The sequence below is a fragment of the Phoca vitulina genome, unplaced genomic scaffold, assembly GCF_004348235.1.
Source record: "Phoca vitulina isolate PV1807 unplaced genomic scaffold, GSC_HSeal_1.0 scaffold16, whole genome shotgun sequence".
Taxonomy (NCBI): Eukaryota; Metazoa; Chordata; class Mammalia; order Carnivora; family Phocidae; genus Phoca; species Phoca vitulina.
In genome coordinates, this window is record NW_022589719.1 from 31,800,371 (window position 1) to 31,818,645 (window position 18,275).

Consider the following 18,275-nt stretch of genomic DNA (forward strand, 5'->3'; position numbering starts at 1 on the left):
CTTACAGCCCCCTCTGGTTCCCCCCCAACTACTATCTTCCTTACAAAAAAATAAATGAAAGCTCATAGTGTATTTGTTTTTTTGTTTTTTGTTTTTTTGGAGAGAGCAAGTGTGTGCATGCACACGACGCGGTGGCGGGGTGGGGGAGAGAATCTTAAGCAGGCTCCATGCCCAGCGTGGAGCCCTATGCGGGGCCTGATCTCATGACCCTGAGATCATGACCTGAGCTGAAATCAAGACTCGGTCGCTTAACCAATTGAGCCACCCAGGCTCAGCCCCACAGCTCATAGTTGTTTGTTTGTTTTATATAATTTTCTTCCATTTTTCATTTAAACTTCTCTAACATTTCAAACTCAAACTACCCTAAAGGGGTGTCTGCTGCTTCCTCTTCCTCAACCCCTTTACAATCTAGCTTTCACCTACCACCACCTCAGCAAAGAGCCCCTCCTGAACTACTCAGTCCAGTGGGCATTTTCTTGGCCTTGCTCCTGTCTACACTGGTGATTCCCAGACCTGAGCCTTCAGCCTAGGATCCCGTGCCAAGCAGCCTTTATCGCCACTTTGAGTTCAGCGAGCATTTCAGTGGACTGGGATCTTATGAGGCGTAACTGCAGTGCGCGCTTTTGGAAAACACAAGTCCATGTTCATTGCCTCTGAAGAGAGGAGTTCTTGGCATAAGGATCCTCCTCCTGCAGGATCTGAGACCCCCAGAGATTTGGGGCCGGGGTGGAGAACCACAAGCCCCCAACAGGATTGAGGCCCCTGTCTTTGGGTCCCTGCCAGCCACGGCCTTCTCTACCACGCTTTTGGCCACACCTCAGTCTGCAGGCACCTTCAGTCCCTGCCCCATGGTAGTACGAGCAGTTGTACTCAGGCTGCTACTTGTGCGTCGTGTCCCCAACAACCTTTATTCCCTCAGTCATCTTTTTAAAAAAAAAAAAATATATATATATATATATATATATATATATTTAAAGGTTTTATTTATTTATTTGACAGAGAGAGAGAGAGAGAGAGAGAGAGAGAGAGAGAGAGCAGGAACACAAGCAGGGGGAGTGGGAGAGGGAGAAGCAGGCTTCCCGCTGAACAGGGAGCCCAACATAGGGCTCCATCCCAGGACCCTGGGATCATGACCTGAGCCAAAGGCAGACCCTTAACCTACAACCACCCTGACGCCTCTCATTTTTTTCTTTAAGATTCCACGTATAAGTGAGATCATATTATATTTGTCTTTTTTTTTTTTTAAAGATTTTATTTATTTATTTGACAAAGAGAGACACAGCGAGAGCAGGAACACAAGCAGGGGGAGTGGGAGAGGGAGAAGCAGGCTTCCCGCTGAGTAGTGAGCCTGATGCGGGGCTCGATCCCAGGACCCTGGGATCATGACCTGAGCCGAAGGCAGACGCTTAACGACTGAGCCACCCAGGCACCCCTTAAATATATTTTTTTAATATTTTATTTATTTGAAAGAGAGAGAGAGTGAGAGAGAGCACAAGATGGGGGAAGGTCAGAGGGAGAAGTAGACTCTCTGCTTGGCAGGGAGCCCGATGCGGGACTCGACCCCAGGACTCCAGGCTCATGACCTGAGCCAAAAGCAGTCGCCCAACCAACTGAGCCACCCAGGCGCCCCCTTAGTCATCTTTTAAAACTTCAATCAGATACCTTATTTTTCTTGTTTCAAATTCTTCAATGGCTTCCCATGGCACTTAAAGCCAAACCTGATTTCCTCACACATGTACCATAAAAGGCTCCGTGACTGGGCCCCGCCAGCTCTCTGACTCCTAGATCACCATCCCCCCTATTCACGCGGGCTTCTCTTTCCTGGAGAACACTGAACTTGACCTCCTTACTCGCCATTCCTGCTGCTTGAAACAAGCCTCCTCCGGATCTTCTACGGCTGTCCTTCCTCGTTTTTACAATTTTAATTCCAGTATAGTTAACCTACAGTGTGAGATTAGCGTCAGGTGTACAATATAGTGATTCAGCAACTCTGTACGTGACTCAGTGTTCATTGTGATAAGTGTGCTCTTCATCCCCCCCCCACCTATTTCACCCCTCCCCTCTGGTAACCACCAGTTTATTCTCTGTATTTAAGAGTCGGTGTTTTTGTCGGTCTCCTTTTCTCTTTGTTCATTTGTTTTCTTTCTTAAATTCCACATCTGAGTGCAATCGTATGGTATTTGTCTTTCTCTGACTGATTTCGCTTAGCATTATACTCCCTAGCTCCATCCACGTTGTGGCAAATGGCAAGATTTCATTCTTTCTCTGGCTGAGTCATATTCCATTGTGTGTTTGTACCCTGTCTTCTTTATCCACTCATCTGTCTCCTCATTCAGGTCTCAGGTCACAAGTCATCTCCTGCAGGGGCCATCCTGGCTGCCTCAACAGCCCTTCTATCCTCTCCTGGCCGCAGCTGCTGTGCTGCTTGGATGGATGGACCCTGGTTTGTCTAAACCAGTGGAATTCCATCCCCCTGGCCAGAGGCATTGGCTGAGGCAGAGACACATGCCCTAAGATGGTTCACAATAAGGGAAGCCTAGGACTTTCCTTCCATAGCTGGGTAAGACATTTTTCTCCTTGGACATGGCCTTGGACACAGGTAGGCCCTAGAGCTGGGGCAGCTGTCCTTCGATCATGAGAGGAGCCCACCTTAATGTTGGAGGAAGGTAACCGTGAGGAGGCTGGAGTGGAAAGACAGAAGCTTCGTTGTTGAGGACACTGACAGTGAAGCCATCCTCAAGCCCTGCATGCCTTTGGGCCACATGGACCAAGACATTCCCTCACTGAACCAATTGGAAGCAGGGCACGGTGACACTCTGGGTGGTAGAAATCCTAACTGAAAGCCCTTAGAGAGGCCCACACTGACTGGGCCTCACTCTTGGCCAGATCACACTGTTTTATCATCGACACTTACCAATCTCCACGGGGATTATTTTTGCTTTGTTTTGTGAACTGCTCTCATCCATCCCCCTCGAATAGGGATCTCCTCTGTTTTCACTCAAGTTGCTCTGGAACAGCGCGGCACACAGTTGGTGCTCAATTAATGTTTTTGAATGCCTCATGCCCTGTTCACGAGCTGTTTCTTTTCTCCTTTTTTTACTCTCTTTGTTGCTGCTGTCCTCACTTCCTGGAATAACCCCAAGTCCTTTCTCTGGCCAACACTTACTCATCCTCTAAGCTGTAGGCCATATATCAGATGCTCTGGGATCCCTCCGTGGATCTGCCTCCTTTGGGCCCTAGCTTTCCTCCCATCTCACAAGACTAGTCACTCTCTGCAGTAAATATCAGTTCACATCTCTGGCTCCTGGGGAGACCATGTGCTTAATCCATTTGACAGTTTTTAACTGAATGCCTACTATGAGTCAGGCACTATTCTAGAAGGTGGGAAAACAGCACTGGACAAAACAATATAAATACTGTGTTCATGGATCTTACATTCTAGTGAAGGAAAGATAGTTAACAAGTGAGTAAGAAAAACGATTCGACAGCTGGTGATCAAGGCTGTGTAGGGCAATGAGCAAAGGAGGAGGGTGATGAGGTGGGTAGGGGATGGCAGGCTTAACTGGGGAGGTCAGAGGTGGCCTCACTGAGAAGGTGACCTTTGAGCAAAGGCTTGCATGAGGTGAGAGACTGAGCCAGGTGGATAAATGGGGAGAAAATGTTGCAGGTAGGAAACAGCAAAGGACCAGAGAAAGGAACTTCCTGCTATGTCCTGGAAACATGGGGAGGCCATTGTGGCTAGAACATAGTGAGGGGACAGCAGAAGAAGAAGCAGAGTGGTAATGGGATTGGATTTATACAGGGATTTTGAGTTTTATTCTGAGTGACAAACCACTGGTGGATTTTGATCATCAGGTGACATGGTGTGAATTTATATATATATATTATTTATATAAATAAATAAATAATTTATTTATTTATTAGAGAGAGCATGTGTGCATGTGCACAAGTGGGAAGAGGGGCAGAGGCAGAGGGAAAAGCAGATTCCCTGACTAGGGGCTAGATCCCAGGACCCTGAGATCATGACCTGAGTCAGATGCTTAACTGACTGAGCCAGCCAGGCACCTGGGTGTGAATTAATATTTTGGAATGATCCCTCTTGTTCCTGTGGATGAGGCTATTGCAATAGTTCTGGGAGAAGATGGTGGTAGCTTGCATCAGAGTGGTAGTGGTGAAGGCAGACAGAAATGATAGAGCCTAGAGTGTCTGCTGACTGGCTGAGTGTGAGAGGAAAATTAGATGACTTCAAGGTTTTTGGTCTGAGAAACTGGATGGATAAAGCATCACTGACAGGGACAAGAAAGATAGTGGGAGGAGACAGTTGGGAAGGAAGACCAGGAGTTTGGTTTTGGACATGATCTCTAGACAACCAGGTAGAGATGCTGAACGGGCAGTGAGGGCTGAGTTGCGGGGAGAGATCTAAGCTGAAGATATGAATTTGAGAAACCTCAGCACATGAATGGTATTTAAAGCCATGAGCCTGCAGGGGATCATGAAGGGAGAGTGTAGAAACAGACATGAAATCCAGGGCTGAACCTGGGGCCCGTGAACATTTAGCGGTCATGGAGAGGAAGAGGAACCAGCAAAGGAGATAAGGAGCAGCCACGGAAGTTGGATGAGAACCAGGAGGGTCTGGTATCCTGGAAACAAGGACAAGAGTGTTTCAAGGACGAGACAATGACCAACCATGCCAAATGCCACTGCCAAGAGGATTAAGAAGCAGCCATGGGATTAACATGGGTTGCTTGTGACTCTGACAAGGCAGCAGGGACTGAACTAGTGCTAACTGTGATACACAGCAGGCCCTGGATAAACATTTATTGATTTATTGACTGTTATCAGCAAACGGCCAATTTTGACAGTCTTCCGATTTGTCCTGTTCTGGTTTTACCTCCTTCAATCCAAGGACAGTGCCAGCAGGGTGATCTTTCCAAAAGGCAGATAAAATCATTACCCCATTTATATCTTCTGTGCAAATCATGCTGGGATGAATATCTAGAAAGTTGTACATATAAAGAAGAATGCTTGTAGCACTGTTTGTAATAGGGGAAAATCAGAAATAACTTGGAATATTCAACAACAATTGGTTATGGCAGCTAAGATGCATCTAAACAACAAAACACAATGTAGCCATTGAAGTAGTGCTATAGAGTATTCAGCGACAAGGGTTCAATTTATGTTGCTAAGAAAATGAACTGGGAACAGCACAATATACACAATCAAGAACCTACTTTTGAATTGAACAGACAACACAATAGTCTATAAAGCAGAGGTCGGCAAACATTTTCTGTAAGGGGCCAGACAGTAAATATTTTAGGTTTTGTGGACCATACCCCAGCACAATTATTCAGTCTTAATGTAAAGGCCTCATAGATAAAACATAAATGAGGAGTAGTCGAACCTCATAATTTTCATGTATCACAAAATATTCTTCTTTTGATGTTTTTCCAGCCATTAACAAATATAAAAACCATCCCATTTGCTGTAGGAAAACGAGCAGAGGGGTGGATTTGGCCCACAGGCCAGTTTGCCCACCCCTGTTCTACAAGACAATCAACCAAAATGTTCACTCTAGACATTTTCTTCTGATGATCTGAGATCATACTTTTCTCCCCTTTATCGTGGTCTGTTTTGGGGGGACAGTTTCCTCCCAGATATGTGCTTGGCTCATTCCTTCACCCCTCTAAAGCTGTGCTCAAGTAATAGACTTACAGCCAGGCTTGCCCTGAGTACTCTATTTAAAACTGCAACCTCCCTACCCATCTCCTTTGGCTTGCACTTTTTTTTTGGGGGGGGGGGGTGTTCTCATAATACGTATCACTTTTTTATATACTAAATAATTTAATTTTAAATACACTTGTTATCTATACCTCTCTCTTTCCTCCCAACCCACAAGGCTGTAAGCTCCATGAGGTCAGGCTCCTTTACCATATTCACTAGTGTATTACAGGCTCCTAGAATAATGCCTGGCACATGCTAGAGGATCACTAAATGTCTGCTGAATGCATGCATGAATATTATTTTTTGAGAAATCTAATATACAAAACAAGCCGAAACATCTGCATCCCCAACCCCAAGGAAGGAAGTCTACAAACCCGCCAGGCACAACGTCGGTTCGCAGTCCCGCCCACTTCTCCAGCCTCCCAGTCCCCGCCAGTACCCCCCCACCGCGTCCCCGGCGCCAAGCACGCGCAGTTCCTCCTGGCGACACCTCCTGCTCCCACTAGGAGACGCCCGACCCCGGCCGTCCTCGAAGCACAAACCTGGTCCCACGTGACCCGCGCCGTAGCCACGTGACCGGCGTCGCACCCGGTGGGCGTCACGTGACGGACTCCGCTTTCCTCCAATCGTTGTGCGCCTTTCGGGGATTCCGCCCAGGACTCGGACCGAAACTTAAAACACCCCACTCTCCCGCCAGCCAAAAGGCACGGTTGCCTGCTTCCAGCTGGGCAGCGGTGTCTCTCAAAAGTCTTCTTCTAGAGCGGCTTCAGGAGGCGCGGGCCTACAGCGCGTTCAGTCCCGGAAGTGACGTCTCCCAGAGGGGCCGGAAGTGGCAGTGGAGGGAGGGAAGATGGCGGAGGTGGTGAGTCCGGTGCCCGGGGCGGGGCGGAGGGAGCCAGGGGAGGTGGGTAGAACCCGAGGCCCCCCAGTAGCCGACCCTGGCGCCGCGCTGTCTCCCCAGGGGGAGATAATCGAGGGCTGCCGCCTGCCCGTGCTTCGGCGGAACCAGGACAACGAAGATGAGTGGCGTGAGTGACGTCGGGGGGCGGGGCTAAGGAACCTGAGGGCGAGGGGCGGGAGGGAGCCAACCGAACCCTCGGGAGGGGGTGGGGCCTCTATAATCCTGGGGCGGGCGGGGCGCAGATACCCCCCGAGGGGCGTGGCTTTCTGCCGCACCGAAGAACAGGGCGGGGCTTGGAGAGGGGGCGGCACTTGGTGACTAAAGGGGGTTTGGGAGAAAGCTTCCAAGTGCTGGGGCTTAGCGATCCGGCCTGGGGGTGGAGATCAGGTCTCAGGAGGGTGGATTCTCACCGCCTGGCTCGACTAAAGCTCCTGCCTGTGTTGTTCCCACAGCCTTGGCCGAGATCCTGAGCGTGAAGGACATCAGTGGCCGCAAGCTTTTCTACGTCCATTACATTGACTGTGAGTCCTGGGCTGGGGTGAGGCAGGGCTGCAGGGTGGGGTTGGGAGACAGCCTCTGGCATTCCTTCCTGAGCCATCCCCACTGCTGCAGTCAACAAACGCCTGGATGAATGGGTGACCCACGAGCGGCTGGACCTAAAGAAGATTCAGTTCCCCAAGAAAGAGGCCAAGACCCCCACCAAGAACGGACTTCCTGGGTCTCGCCCCGGCTCTCCAGAGAGAGAGGTGGTGAGTAGGTCCCCTGTTTCACCTTTTCTCTCCTGCCTCCTACTTTTCTCATCTCTTGGCCTCAGGGGCTTTTGGATGGGTAGAAGGTTGCACCCTTCCACTCTGGCTTCAGCTTGCAAAGGATGGGGGCCAAATTGTAGCTTCCAGAATCCAGTAGCTATTCCTATGTCCTTGAGAGGGCAGAGGGTGGGGCTTGATTACTCCATGTTGAGGGGCCCCTACTCCCCTTTCCCATACCACCACCATCCCCACCCCAGAGGAAGACCCTGGACCTATCTCTACAGCCGGCCTCCGCCCAGGCCAGCGGGAAGACCTTGCCAATCCCGGTCCAGATCACACTCCGCTTCAACCTGCCCAAGGAGCGGGAGGCCATTCCCGGTGGCGAGCCTGACCAGCCGCTCTCCTCCAGCTCCTGCCTGCAGCCCAACCACCGCTCAACGGTACCCTCAGCAATTCCAGGGACCTTGCTTTCCTCTGAGGTCCCACCTTCCCTACCTTCTGACCCACCTTTCTTGGTTTCTCTCTGCAGAAACGGAAGGTGGAGGTGGTTTCACCAGCAACTCCAGTGCCCAGCGAGACAGCCCCAGCCTCAGTTTTTCCCCAGGTGAGTCCCCCAAACCCTTTTCTTCTTCCTCTTGTTTTCCCTCTGGCAGCCGCTTTCAGGCTCCTCTCACCACCCTCCCTTCCGTTCTCACCACTTTACTTGCAGAATGGATCAGCCCGTAGGGCAGTGGCAGCTCAGCCAGGACGGAAGCGAAAATCAAATTGCTTGGGCACTGACGAGGTATGTCTGGGGAAGAGGGAAGCTGGGTGAAAAGGGGAGGGAACATAGGCAGGATGGAGAGTTCAGTGATTGGTTTAAAAATAAGAAGGGGTACCTGGCTGGCTCAGTCGGAAGAGCGTGCCACTCTCGATCTCGGGGTTGTGAGTTCAAGCCCTACCTTGGGTGTAGAGATTAAAAATTAAACTAGGGAAGCCTGGGTGGCTCAGTCGGTTAAGCATCTGCCTTCGTCTCAGGGCATGATCCCAGGGTCCTGGGATCAAGTCTTGTGTCGGGCTCCTTGCTCAGCAGGGAGCTTGCTTCTCCCTCTGCCTGCTTTGCCTGCAGCTCTCCCTGCTTTGCTCTCTCTCTCTCTGATGAATAAGTAAATTAAATCTTTAATAAATAAATTAAAAAAAAAATAATCGGTGGTAGGCAGTGATGGTTGTTGGAAGGATTAGGAGTCAGGTAGAGCTGATTCAGGTCAGTCATTGGGTGATCTTTTTCAAACTGTAATTGAGAACTTTCCTAGTTTCCTTTTCTTTATTTGTAAAACAGGGGATATAATACAGTACCAGCCCCCCCCACCCCCGCCTACCCCCAACATAGGATGGTTGTTAGGGTCGAACAAGGAAAGCTATGGAAGGGTTATGCGAGCTGTCAGGTGTCCTGCTTGAGCTGTCTCCTGTAACCTGGTGTTTTCCACTGGCCCCGGACAGGACTCCCAGGACAGCTCAGATGGAATACCGTCAGCGCCACGCATGACTGGCAGTTTGGTGTCTGACCGGAGCCACGACGACATTGTCACCCGGATGAAGAACATTGAGTGCATCGAGCTGGGCCGGCACCGCCTGAAGCCGTGGTACTTCTCTCCGTACCCACAGGAGCTCACCACATTGCCCGTCCTCTACCTCTGTGAGTTCTGCCTCAAATACGGCCGGAGCCTCAAGTGTCTGCAGCGTCACTTGGTATGAGGGGCCCTGGGGGGTTGCTTTCCTACCACCCCCCCACCCTGCCCCTGCCTCTGATCCTCCTCTCTTCCTCAGACCAAGTGTGACCTGCGACATCCTCCGGGCAACGAGATTTACCGCAAGGGCACCATCTCTTTCTTTGAGATTGACGGCCGTAAGAACAAGGTCTGTGGCTGAGGGGCAGTGGGGAGTCATTGGCACTGGTGGTCTGGGGGAAATTAAATGAACAGCTCTTCCCTGTTCAGGAAAACACTGAGCAGTCTGGCCAGCAGATTAGTTCATCCCATTTTTGTTGAGTTCCTGCTGTAAGGCAGGTAATGGGAGGTATAAAGATGATCAGTAATTAGACAAAATCTCTGAGTTCACAGTCCACAGAAAAAACAGATTTGCCAGCATCCACTCAGATCCCAGGGGTAAGTGTCATGAAACAAAGGGTGGGTTATGAGGACCCGGAGATGGCCCACAAAGCTTCCCAGAGGAGGTGATCTTTGATCCTTGACACGAAGGATAAGGTAGGTAAGGGGATCCCAAGCAGTGGGGTTCTGAAGGGCAGGCATGGATGTCCAGATGGTGTGAAAGGTAAAGATCATTCTGGCTTAAAGGCAGAGAGGATGAGCTGAGGCGGTTCCAAGAGACGAGAGCTCAGGTGGTGAGAAGAAGGTCAGTTGGGGGAAGAGCAAGGGTCACTGCAGGTTTTGGGCTTCACACCTGCCTTAGTCTGTGGCTGCAGGGAGGAAGGAGGAAGTAATGTGGATGCATTCAGCTAAGACTGTGAGATCGCCCCTGGGGCATGGAGGGCAGTGAGGGAGAGGGAGGCATCCTGAACCGAGGGGAGCGCTCTGGCTGGGTGCTGAGGAAGCTCGAGGGAGATGCTGCTTTCACCGCTGTCCTGTTATTAAGTGTGGACTCAGGCATCCGGATGCAGTGCCCCGCAGGCTGCTTAGAAAGCCATGTCTGAGGTGCAGGAGAACATCCGTATAGAGGTAAAGCAGAGCAGCAAGGTTAATCATTTGCTGGAGCGACCCCTGTGGCTGTTACTTTTTCTTTCTTCTTTCTTTTTTTTTTTTTTTTAAGATTTTATTTATTTGACAGCGCGCATGCACAAACGGGGAGCAGCACGCAGAGGGAGAGGGAGAAGCAGGCCCCTTGCTGAGCCAGGAGCCTGACGCAGGGCCCAATCCCAGGACCCCAGGATCATGACCTGAGCCGAAGGCAGATGCTTAACCAACTGAGCCACCCAGGCGCCCCTAAGGCTGTTACTTTCAATTTCAGAATACCTTATCTCCGTTGTAGGACAGGAAATCAGTCTCCAGTAGGTGTGACTGTCGGCGGGAGAGCGTTGTGGTTTTTGACAGGCAGGTTCTTAGACTGTCACCAGGGTAGAGCTGCTCTCCTAAGCCTTGGCAGGGTCTGTCTTCCCGGAGACACGCCACAGTGTGTTGGCGGTTGGTGCTACAGCAAAGGGCAGTGGAAGCCCCCCCACCCCCCAGCAGGAGTTAGCTGCAGGTGCGGGGAACAGGGGTAAAGCTGCCCCGGCTCCCCAGCAGGGCAGCTGGGCAGACACTACCCCGGAGCCGGTACCCGGGCTCCGTGACACCGAGAAGTAGCTGCCTGAGCGGCAGGGACAGCCTGACTGAGAGAATGGGGCAGGCCCCAGGGAGGAAGGCTCGTCCCGTATCAGCCTCGGGTAAAGAAACCACAACAACGGCCACGTTTAAGACAGGGTACCCAGAGTGGTGACAGGCCTTTTCCTTTGCAGAGTTATTCCCAGAACCTGTGTCTCTTGGCCAAGTGTTTCCTCGACCACAAGACGTTGTACTATGACACAGACCCCTTCCTCTTCTATGTCATGACAGAGTATGACTGCAAGGGCTTCCACATCGTGGGCTACTTCTCCAAGGTGAGCACTCACCCGGACCCTCTCTCAGCCCTGCCCCGAGCCGTGTCCCCTCCTCACTCACCCACTCCCGTTTTGCAGGAAAAGGAATCCACAGAAGACTACAACGTGGCCTGCATCCTGACGCTGCCTCCCTACCAGCGCCGGGGCTATGGCAAGCTGCTGATCGAGTTCAGTGAGTATCTGCGCGCTGGGGCTGGGGGCTGGGGCCGGGCACCTGCTGGCCCAGGCCCGGGGCCCGTGCTGCCATCGCGCCTCCCCCATAGCATTCTGGGTTGCTGTGATTGTCAGCCCTGCCACCAGGTGAGCTGGCCAGAAAGAAAGCTGGGACTCTCCCAAGGTTTTCTCCCTGCTCAGGGTGACCGCCCTGCTCGTCTGGGCTAGGTTTTCAGCCCCTCACTCTTCCTTGGCTAAAGTTCTAAGCACCACCCAACTTTTCCCAATCTGACTCCTATGCTCCCCCCGAGAGCCCTGGGCAGAAGCCAGGTGAGCCCCTGTTGCTCATCTGTCTGGTTCTGGGCCATCATACAAATTCCTGAGTGAGGACCAGTGCTTTGTTTCCCTAGTTGTGGCCTGAGCCTTGCACACAGTGGATGTTCAAAATGCTGTTAACTCAGCAAAAGCAAGAAGCACTGACTCATATGACTTTAGCTTCTGCTCCTTGGATTCGGGCAGGTCCATCTCATGAAGCCCACGAGCGACTCTGCCCCTGCATACATGAACTCTTCTGTGTCCCCCAACTGCAAGGCCCCCTTCTGCTTCCCAGCAGCTTACCCCACTCCATTCAGCTCACCACTTAACAGAACCCTTGGGATAATCAAGCTCTGACCTGAGAGATAGGAGGGAGCCTGAGCTGTTGGGTGAAGACATAGAGGCTTGACTTGATCCAGGTCATGGTCCATTTGAGGAACTTTATTAATAGAATCCTTAGGAAGCCCCCAGCTTGGTAGAACGGGCAGATACTTAAAGAAAATGAATCTAAGTCTGGAAGCTCAGACCTCAGTGGAGACAGGACGTGGGCAAGGTCACCAGTGTGATGTGCTCAGTCCTGCCCCGCAGGAGTGGACAGGTGCCCCAGAAGAAGTGCCCATTGCGGGCAGTCCTTGAGGGCAGGTAGATCCTCGCCAGGGAGGGGCCGGGAGCTCCCTGCTGAGGCGAGTGTGGCCTCCAGCTGATCTGTCAGGACTCCACATGCACTGGCAGGCCCAGCGAAGCTGAGTGAGAACGCAGCCGTGCCCCCTTCCCCTTCCGTGCTGCCTTTCTCTAAAGCAGCAGCCTCTCTGTCCTGCTCCCAGCCAGGCTGCTTGGTGGAAGTCGCAGGAGATTGGGCCAGGCTGGCTGGTAAAGATGGGGAGGGGCGGGCAGAAAGGTCCGTGACCCAAGATAGTTATGACTGAGGGTGAAGAAGGGCTTCTAGAGGTGATGGGAGACACCCCAGGACCCTGAGGGAGAGAATGAAGACTCTGCCAAGAGACACCAAGCTATGTAAGGTTTCACGGGGCCTGAGGGCTCACTGGGAACGGTCTGCCAGCGGCCAGAAGTCAGCAGGGTAGAGGAGAGCAGAGTGAGAGAACCTCTGGAGACGTCAGTTACCTGTGAGGAATGGCCGCCTTCTGCCCTGGGAAGTGCCTTGGTGCCTCTCTCTTGCTTCCTGTCAACACCTAGTTGGGGCGGCCTGGTCCTGGAGCAGCTGATGCTCCTCAGGTCACAGCTGGGGGGACTGATGTGACCGTAAATCCAAACATTCTCAGGCCTAGACCGCACGTGGGGGTCTCCCTTCCCTCTCAGAGACCCAGGCAGAGGCTGGAAGGATGAAAATCAGAGGCACTTGCCTTTCGTGTCATCTTCTCTGCACTCCCCTGGCTCCCGAGTACTCCTCCAGGTGGATTATAGCTGCTCCCTCAGAACCCTCCACAGCACAGAGATGAAGAATGAATGCTCCATAGTTCTTTTTGGGGAAACAGACGCAGCAGACAAGCCCCATGTGCCAGGTCACAGACTCCCACATGGCGGGGCCGAGATGAGAACCAGGCAGTTTACTTCTCTAACTCATGTTCTGAAACGCTGGTTGCACAAAGGTGTGATCGCTTACCCACCCCTTCCTGCTCCCTTGCTGTAGGCTATGAACTCTCCAAAGTGGAAGGGAAAACGGGGACCCCTGAGAAGCCCCTCTCAGACCTTGGCCTCCTATCCTACCGGAGCTACTGGTCCCAGACCATCCTGGAGATCCTGATGGGGCTGAAGTCAGAGAGCGGGGAGAGGCCACAGATCACCATCAAGTGAGCCTGGCCCTACCTCCTATCCTGGGGTGCATGGCATGGCCCGTCCTCACTCCTGGGGTTCCTGGGGGCTTGGGGCAGAGATGAAGGCTTCCCGAGGACCTGATCTTTGCCCTCCCACAGCGAGATCAGTGAAATCACTAGCATCAAGAAGGAGGATGTCATTTCCACTCTACAGTACCTCAACCTCATCAACTACTACAAGGTAGGGAGGCAGGCAGGGGAGACAGGTGTGTGTAGGGCTGCAGAGTGCGGGCCCTGCGTGGGCTGACTCCCCCTGGCCCCATCTCCCATCCAGGGCCAGTATATCCTCACACTGTCGGAGGACATCGTGGATGGACATGAAAGAGCTATGCTCAAGCGGCTCCTTCGGATCGACTCCAAGTGTCTGCACTTCACTCCCAAGGACTGGAGCAAGAGGGGGAAGTGGTGACCAGACACTGTCCATGGCAGTGGCAACAAAGCAGAACTGGGGCTGACAGCACATCCCAGCCCTACCGGGGCCCCCAAGAGGCACACCAAGGGAGGTGGGGCTGAGGACAGCTCTATAAGGAGAGGACAGGTCTGGTAGGGCCTGGCTGGTGCCTAGCACCGAGGTGAGCTCAGGGCTCAGGTCAGCTCCAAGGTCAGCTGGCTGCAGGTCTGGCCCTGCTATGAACCAGGGACTCTACGGAGCCAGGCAGCTGTGTACAGTGCGAGGGGGGCGGGGGGGGGGTGCACTCTGGACAGAGGGCCAGTGGCTGTAAAAATTTCTTTTGTAAAATAGGAGTTGGGGGGCGGGGTGGGTACTGGCTGCAAAGTTCTGGCCTCTCTTGCCCTCACTGCCCCTTGGCAATAAATTGTTTCTATAGGCCAGAGCCATGGAAGTTTCTTGTGGGAGAAGGGGCAGTGCCAACTTAGGGACTCCCAAGGTGTCCACAAACTCACAGGTCCTGTGAAGAGCTTGTTTATTGGGGGGTGATGGAATCCGACAGTGGTTCCAAAATGAAGAGCTGGTTTATTGGGGTGGAGGGAGCGGTGGCTTTCAATGTCAAGTTCCAGTTCTCAGTCCTCAGGCACCTGTGCGTGAATCTGCAACAGGAGTCACTATTGGATTTTTGACATATAGTGACTCGGTGGCCCACATACTCTCGGAGGGACCAAGCTACTCAGAATGTTAGCCCCTTCCAGACAGGTCAGAGGTGGGGAAGCCACACTGCTCCTGACCAGTCTAATCCTCCATTCAGACCCAAGCTCCATCTGCCCCATTGTACTCCCCAGCCCCGAAGCCCCAAATCCACTCGGGCAAGATTCTGGACAACCCAGGGAATAACCGTGAAGTCACAGGGTAATGGATGGGGCCTGGAAAGGTGAAGGCCCATCCACCTACTCACCGCTGCAGCCAGACTGGGCCAGGTGAGGGCCCCGCGCACTTTGGCATCCGGACCGGGGATGGTCTCCAGGCCCCACAGCGTGAAGCGGCTGAAACTGGCGGTGGCTCTGATAAATTGGTCCTGAGGAAGGGGCCCGGCTCAACATCGGGACACCGCGGCCGCCCGCACCCCCCTCCAGCCCTGACCCCCTGTGCTCACGAAGTCCCGCTCCAGCGCCTCTGGGGGTGCCGCCAGCTCCTGCTGCTCTCGCAGTTTCGACGAACCCTCCGAGAAGTCCTTCCCCAGCAACACCTCTCCCTTCTCTTCCATCACCATCACGTATCCCTCGAGGCCGGGCGGCAGCACCACCTCCTCGCCCCGTAGTCTGCGGCCCCGAAACGACACTTCGAGTCCTGTAGGAGGCGGGCGCAGGGTCTCGGTGAGGGCCTGATTCCGGCCTTGCTGGGCAAGCCCCTTGGAGCCCTCCCCCCACCGCCGGTGGACCACCATCCCCAGGAGCCCTCGCGCCGCTCCTCGGCGAGGAGAGCGCGGCGTGGGCGCGGGGACTGCCGGGAGTCGTAGTCCGGCGCTGAGCACTCACCATCTGGACCCTGGCGGATGGCAGGGGTGAAGAAGCGCTCCACCGGGGCGGGTCCGATAACCAGGACCTCGCAGGGCAGAAGGTGCAGCGTGGCGTGGGCGGCGTCGCGCAGCGTGCCGGGGCGCAAGTGGATGCGGCACTTCTCGACCGCCGCCTCGTCGCTGCTTTCCATCCTTCGCCGCTTGCTGGCTAAGGCCAAAGCTGGCGCGGAAAACGCGCGGAGCCTGTCGGGAGGCCGGGGACGATCAGCGCAGAGGCTCCTGGGAGACGTAGTCCTTCCCTGAGGCGCCTCTGAGCCTCTGTGAGCCCCGCCTCTCTGTGTTCAAGTCCCAGTCTTTTTTTCTTGAAAATGTTTTTCGGTGGTACGTTATTGTAAAAAATTAAAACTATTCCGAAAAGTACTCTTTTTATGTTATTCGTAGGGAGAGTTGCTTGTTTGTTTTACGGGGTCATCAACCCTTCCTCAAATGAGTTGGTATTTTATCTGAGTTTGTGTCTTGTTTTCCAAACCGTGACTTTTATTTCTTTGTAGTAGATTTATCAATCTTTTCTTCTTATGTCTTTTTTGTTTTCTCAGTACGTTTTCTTTTTTGGTTTCTTAAGTCCTCTCTAATGTTTATTTGTTCAGATACCCAAGTTAGGTATGTTTTCTCAAGTTCTTTCATAAAACAAACACATACAAAACTGACAATTAAGATTACAATTGCATTTAATTTATAGATTTGAGAAAGTGAAACACACCTCCAGACATCCAGATGCCGTGCGTGGTGTTCTGTTAAACATGAACAATTTCACAGAACATCAACATCAGACGAAGTCACTCTGTGACGTGCAGGATCAAGACAAAAACAAGATCACTCTATAATCATGTGAACACCAACAAAGACAGGAACATTGTCCAAACCACAAAAATGATGAAACATCCCTCCTTCTTGGGTAATATAAGTGACCTTTACCAATTACAGCTTTAGCTTTTGTCTAGGTAAAATTTGTTAACATATCCCATCCTAGAAATACTCTCACTTCCTGACAGTATCCAATCCAGAGAAAAACTATGGCTTTCTTTTCTTTTTTTCTTTTCCTTTCTTTTCTTTTTCTTTTTATTTATTTATTTGGCAGAGAGAGACAGTGAGAGAGGGAACAAAAGCAGGGGGAATAGGAGAGGGAGAAGGAGGCTTCCCACCAAGCAGGAGCCCAATGCAGGACTCTATCCCAGGACTGGGATCATGACCTGAGCTGAAGGCAGACGCTTAACGACTGAGCCACCCAGGCGCCCCAGAACTATGGCTTTCTTAAACCCTCCCCCAAATCACCTAGCACAAGCCCAAATCCTATAAACCCTTCCTAAACACCCTCTTACTGAGATGCCCAACAGTGTAAGAGTAATAATAAACCCATTTGTCCAACTATAGATGTATTCCTGGTAGTCTTTGGCTGGAGGGTATTAACAGATCAAAGAGTCTTGCTTTATTTAGTTTCTATCAAGAAAAAGATACATAATACCATTTATTCACATCTTCTTTTATGTCTGTGCAATTGTGAAGTTTTCTTTGTATATAATAGTTATTACATATTTTAAGTTTATTCCTAGATAGCTTTTATTTGTTTCTGTTATAAATTAGATTTTTTCCATTTTATTATTTTTTTTTTTTTAGAGACGAAGGAGTGGGGAGGGGCAGAGGGAGAGGGAGAAAGAGACTTTTTTAAAAAAGATTTTATTTATTTATGAAAGAGAGAGAGCAACAGGAGGAGCAGTGGGAGAGGGACAAGCAGACCCCGAGCTGAGCACAGAAACTGATGCCTGGCTTGATCTCATAACCCTTAGATCATGACCTGAGCCAACATCAAGAGTCAGTGGCTTAATCAACAGGGCCACCCAGGTGCCCCATTTTCCATTTTATTTTTAACTGTTTTTTATCTAAAGCAGAGGTTGGCAAATCTCACATATGATCTCTGTCACAGTTACTCAGCTTTGTCATTGTAGCATAAAAACAGCTATAAACAATATGCAAATAAATAAGCATGGCTGTCTTCCAGAAAAACTTCATTTGCAAAAACAAGAAGTGAGCTGGATTTGGTCTGCAGACACAGTTTTCAGGGAAGCTGTTGATTCTCACACATTAGTTCTTAAACCAGATAGATACTGAATTCTTCTATTATTTCTAAGAGTTTTCAGTTTATTTTCTTGGGTCTTCCAGAATTAAGTCCTTCCACTTCCAAACAATGATAACTTTGCTTCTTCATTGCACTGTGTAATTTGTAGCATTTTCTAGCACTTTCAGAACAATCTCACATGTTACTAATATCAGTGGACATCATTTTCTTTTTCCTGAAATTTTCATGGGAATGCTTTGCTATTTCACCAATAATCATGAAGCTGCCTTTCGATTTGTTACACATGTCTGGTTAAAGCTATACTACTAACTGGTTGTTGTTGTTTTTTTTTAGATTTTATTTATTTATTTGACAGAGAGAGAGACAGTGAGAGAGGGAACACAAGCAGGGGGAGTGGGAGAGGGAGAAGCAGGCTTCCTGCGGAGCCTGATGCGGGGCTCGATCCCAGGACCCTGGGACCATGACCTGAGCCGAAGGCAGATGCTTAACGACTGAGCCACCCAGGCGCCCCTACTAACTGTTTTTAAACTCAGGAGTAGATGTTAGATTTTATTTTTATATTTTTGGTTTTGCAACTTTCCCACAGTCTGGATTCTACTGATTGTGTTCCTAGGGTCATGGTCATCTGTCCTATATTTCCTGCAAATTAGTAGTAAGATCTAGAAGTGTCATCAGATTCTCTGGGGGGAGGAGGCAAGATTATTTCAAGGGGGTGGCATCTTTTTCTGTCAGGGGATACCTCATGTCTCTTTTTTGTGAGGTTAGCTGTCATAGATGATCACTACCTAGATCCTTTCATTCATTAGGGGTTACAAAAAGCTGATATTCTAAGTCCACCATTCTTCTTTTTTTTTTTTTTAAGATTTTTTATTTATTCATTTGAGAGAGAGAGAGAGAACAAGCAGGGGGAGAGACAGAGGGAGAGGGAG

At 51.1% G+C, this 18,275-nt stretch overlaps 2 protein-coding genes across 8 annotated transcripts; one reads left to right on the top strand and one right to left on the bottom strand.

The window, feature by feature from the left end:
* The first annotated feature begins 6,329 nt into the window (after positions 1-6,329).
* KAT5 (lysine acetyltransferase 5) lies at positions 6,330-14,180 on the top strand. Of its 4 annotated transcripts, XM_032414410.1 has the most exons (14): positions 6,331-6,583; positions 6,683-6,749; positions 7,075-7,143; positions 7,235-7,371; positions 7,656-7,811; positions 7,901-7,975; positions 8,081-8,155; positions 8,851-9,099; positions 9,178-9,267; positions 10,862-11,002; positions 11,081-11,174; positions 13,119-13,278; positions 13,402-13,483; positions 13,577-14,180. In XM_032414410.1, the coding sequence occupies exons 1-14, from the start codon at positions 6,572-6,574 to the stop codon at positions 13,709-13,711; spliced, it is 1,542 nt and encodes a 513-aa protein (XP_032270301.1). In that variant the 5' UTR covers positions 6,331-6,571; the 3' UTR covers positions 13,712-14,180. The 4 variants fall into 4 exon arrangements, with proteins under 4 accessions (XP_032270300.1, XP_032270301.1, XP_032270302.1 ...); XM_032414409.1 differs by having other exon boundaries at positions 6,330-6,749; XM_032414412.1 differs by lacking the exon at positions 7,656-7,811 and having other exon boundaries at positions 6,334-6,583; positions 13,577-14,178.
* Positions 9,274-15,562, bottom strand: RNASEH2C (ribonuclease H2 subunit C). Of its 4 annotated transcripts, XM_032414416.1 has the most exons (7): positions 15,232-15,562; positions 14,850-15,043; positions 14,652-14,771; positions 14,206-14,349; positions 12,593-12,908; positions 10,380-10,554; positions 9,274-10,056 (listed from the first exon to the last, which is right to left on the bottom strand). In XM_032414416.1, the coding sequence occupies exons 1-4, from the start codon at positions 15,401-15,403 to the stop codon at positions 14,323-14,325; spliced, it is 513 nt and encodes a 170-aa protein (XP_032270307.1). In that variant the 5' UTR covers positions 15,404-15,562; the 3' UTR covers positions 9,274-10,056; positions 10,380-10,554; positions 12,593-12,908; positions 14,206-14,322. The 4 variants fall into 4 exon arrangements, with proteins under 4 accessions (XP_032270307.1, XP_032270306.1, XP_032270308.1 ...); XM_032414415.1 differs by having other exon boundaries at positions 9,274-10,554; XM_032414417.1 differs by lacking the exons at positions 9,274-10,056; positions 10,380-10,554 and having other exon boundaries at positions 11,187-12,802.
* Between the last annotated feature and the right edge of the window lie 2,713 nt (positions 15,563-18,275).

Coding starts and splice junctions, on each gene's coding strand:
- RNASEH2C (XM_032414416.1), bottom strand. CDS start 15,403: ATGGAAAGCAGCGACGAGGCGGCGGTCGAGAAGTGCCGCATCCACTTG. Junction 15,044..15,231: donor CATCCGCCAGGGTCCAGATG/GTGAGTGCTCAG, acceptor CGCCTCCTACAG/GACTCGAAGTGTCGTTTCGG. Junction 14,350..14,651: donor GGCCCAGTCTGGCTGCAGCG/GTGAGTAGGTGG, acceptor CTCCTGTTGCAG/ATTCACGCACAGGTGCCTGA.
- KAT5 (XM_032414409.1), top strand. CDS start 6,572: ATGGCGGAGGTGGTGAGTCCGGTGCCCGGGGCGGGGCGGAGGGAGCCA. Junction 7,812..7,900: donor AGCCCAACCACCGCTCAACG/GTACCCTCAGCA, acceptor TTCTCTCTGCAG/AAACGGAAGGTGGAGGTGGT. Junction 8,156..8,850: donor ATTGCTTGGGCACTGACGAG/GTATGTCTGGGG, acceptor GGCCCCGGACAG/GACTCCCAGGACAGCTCAGA.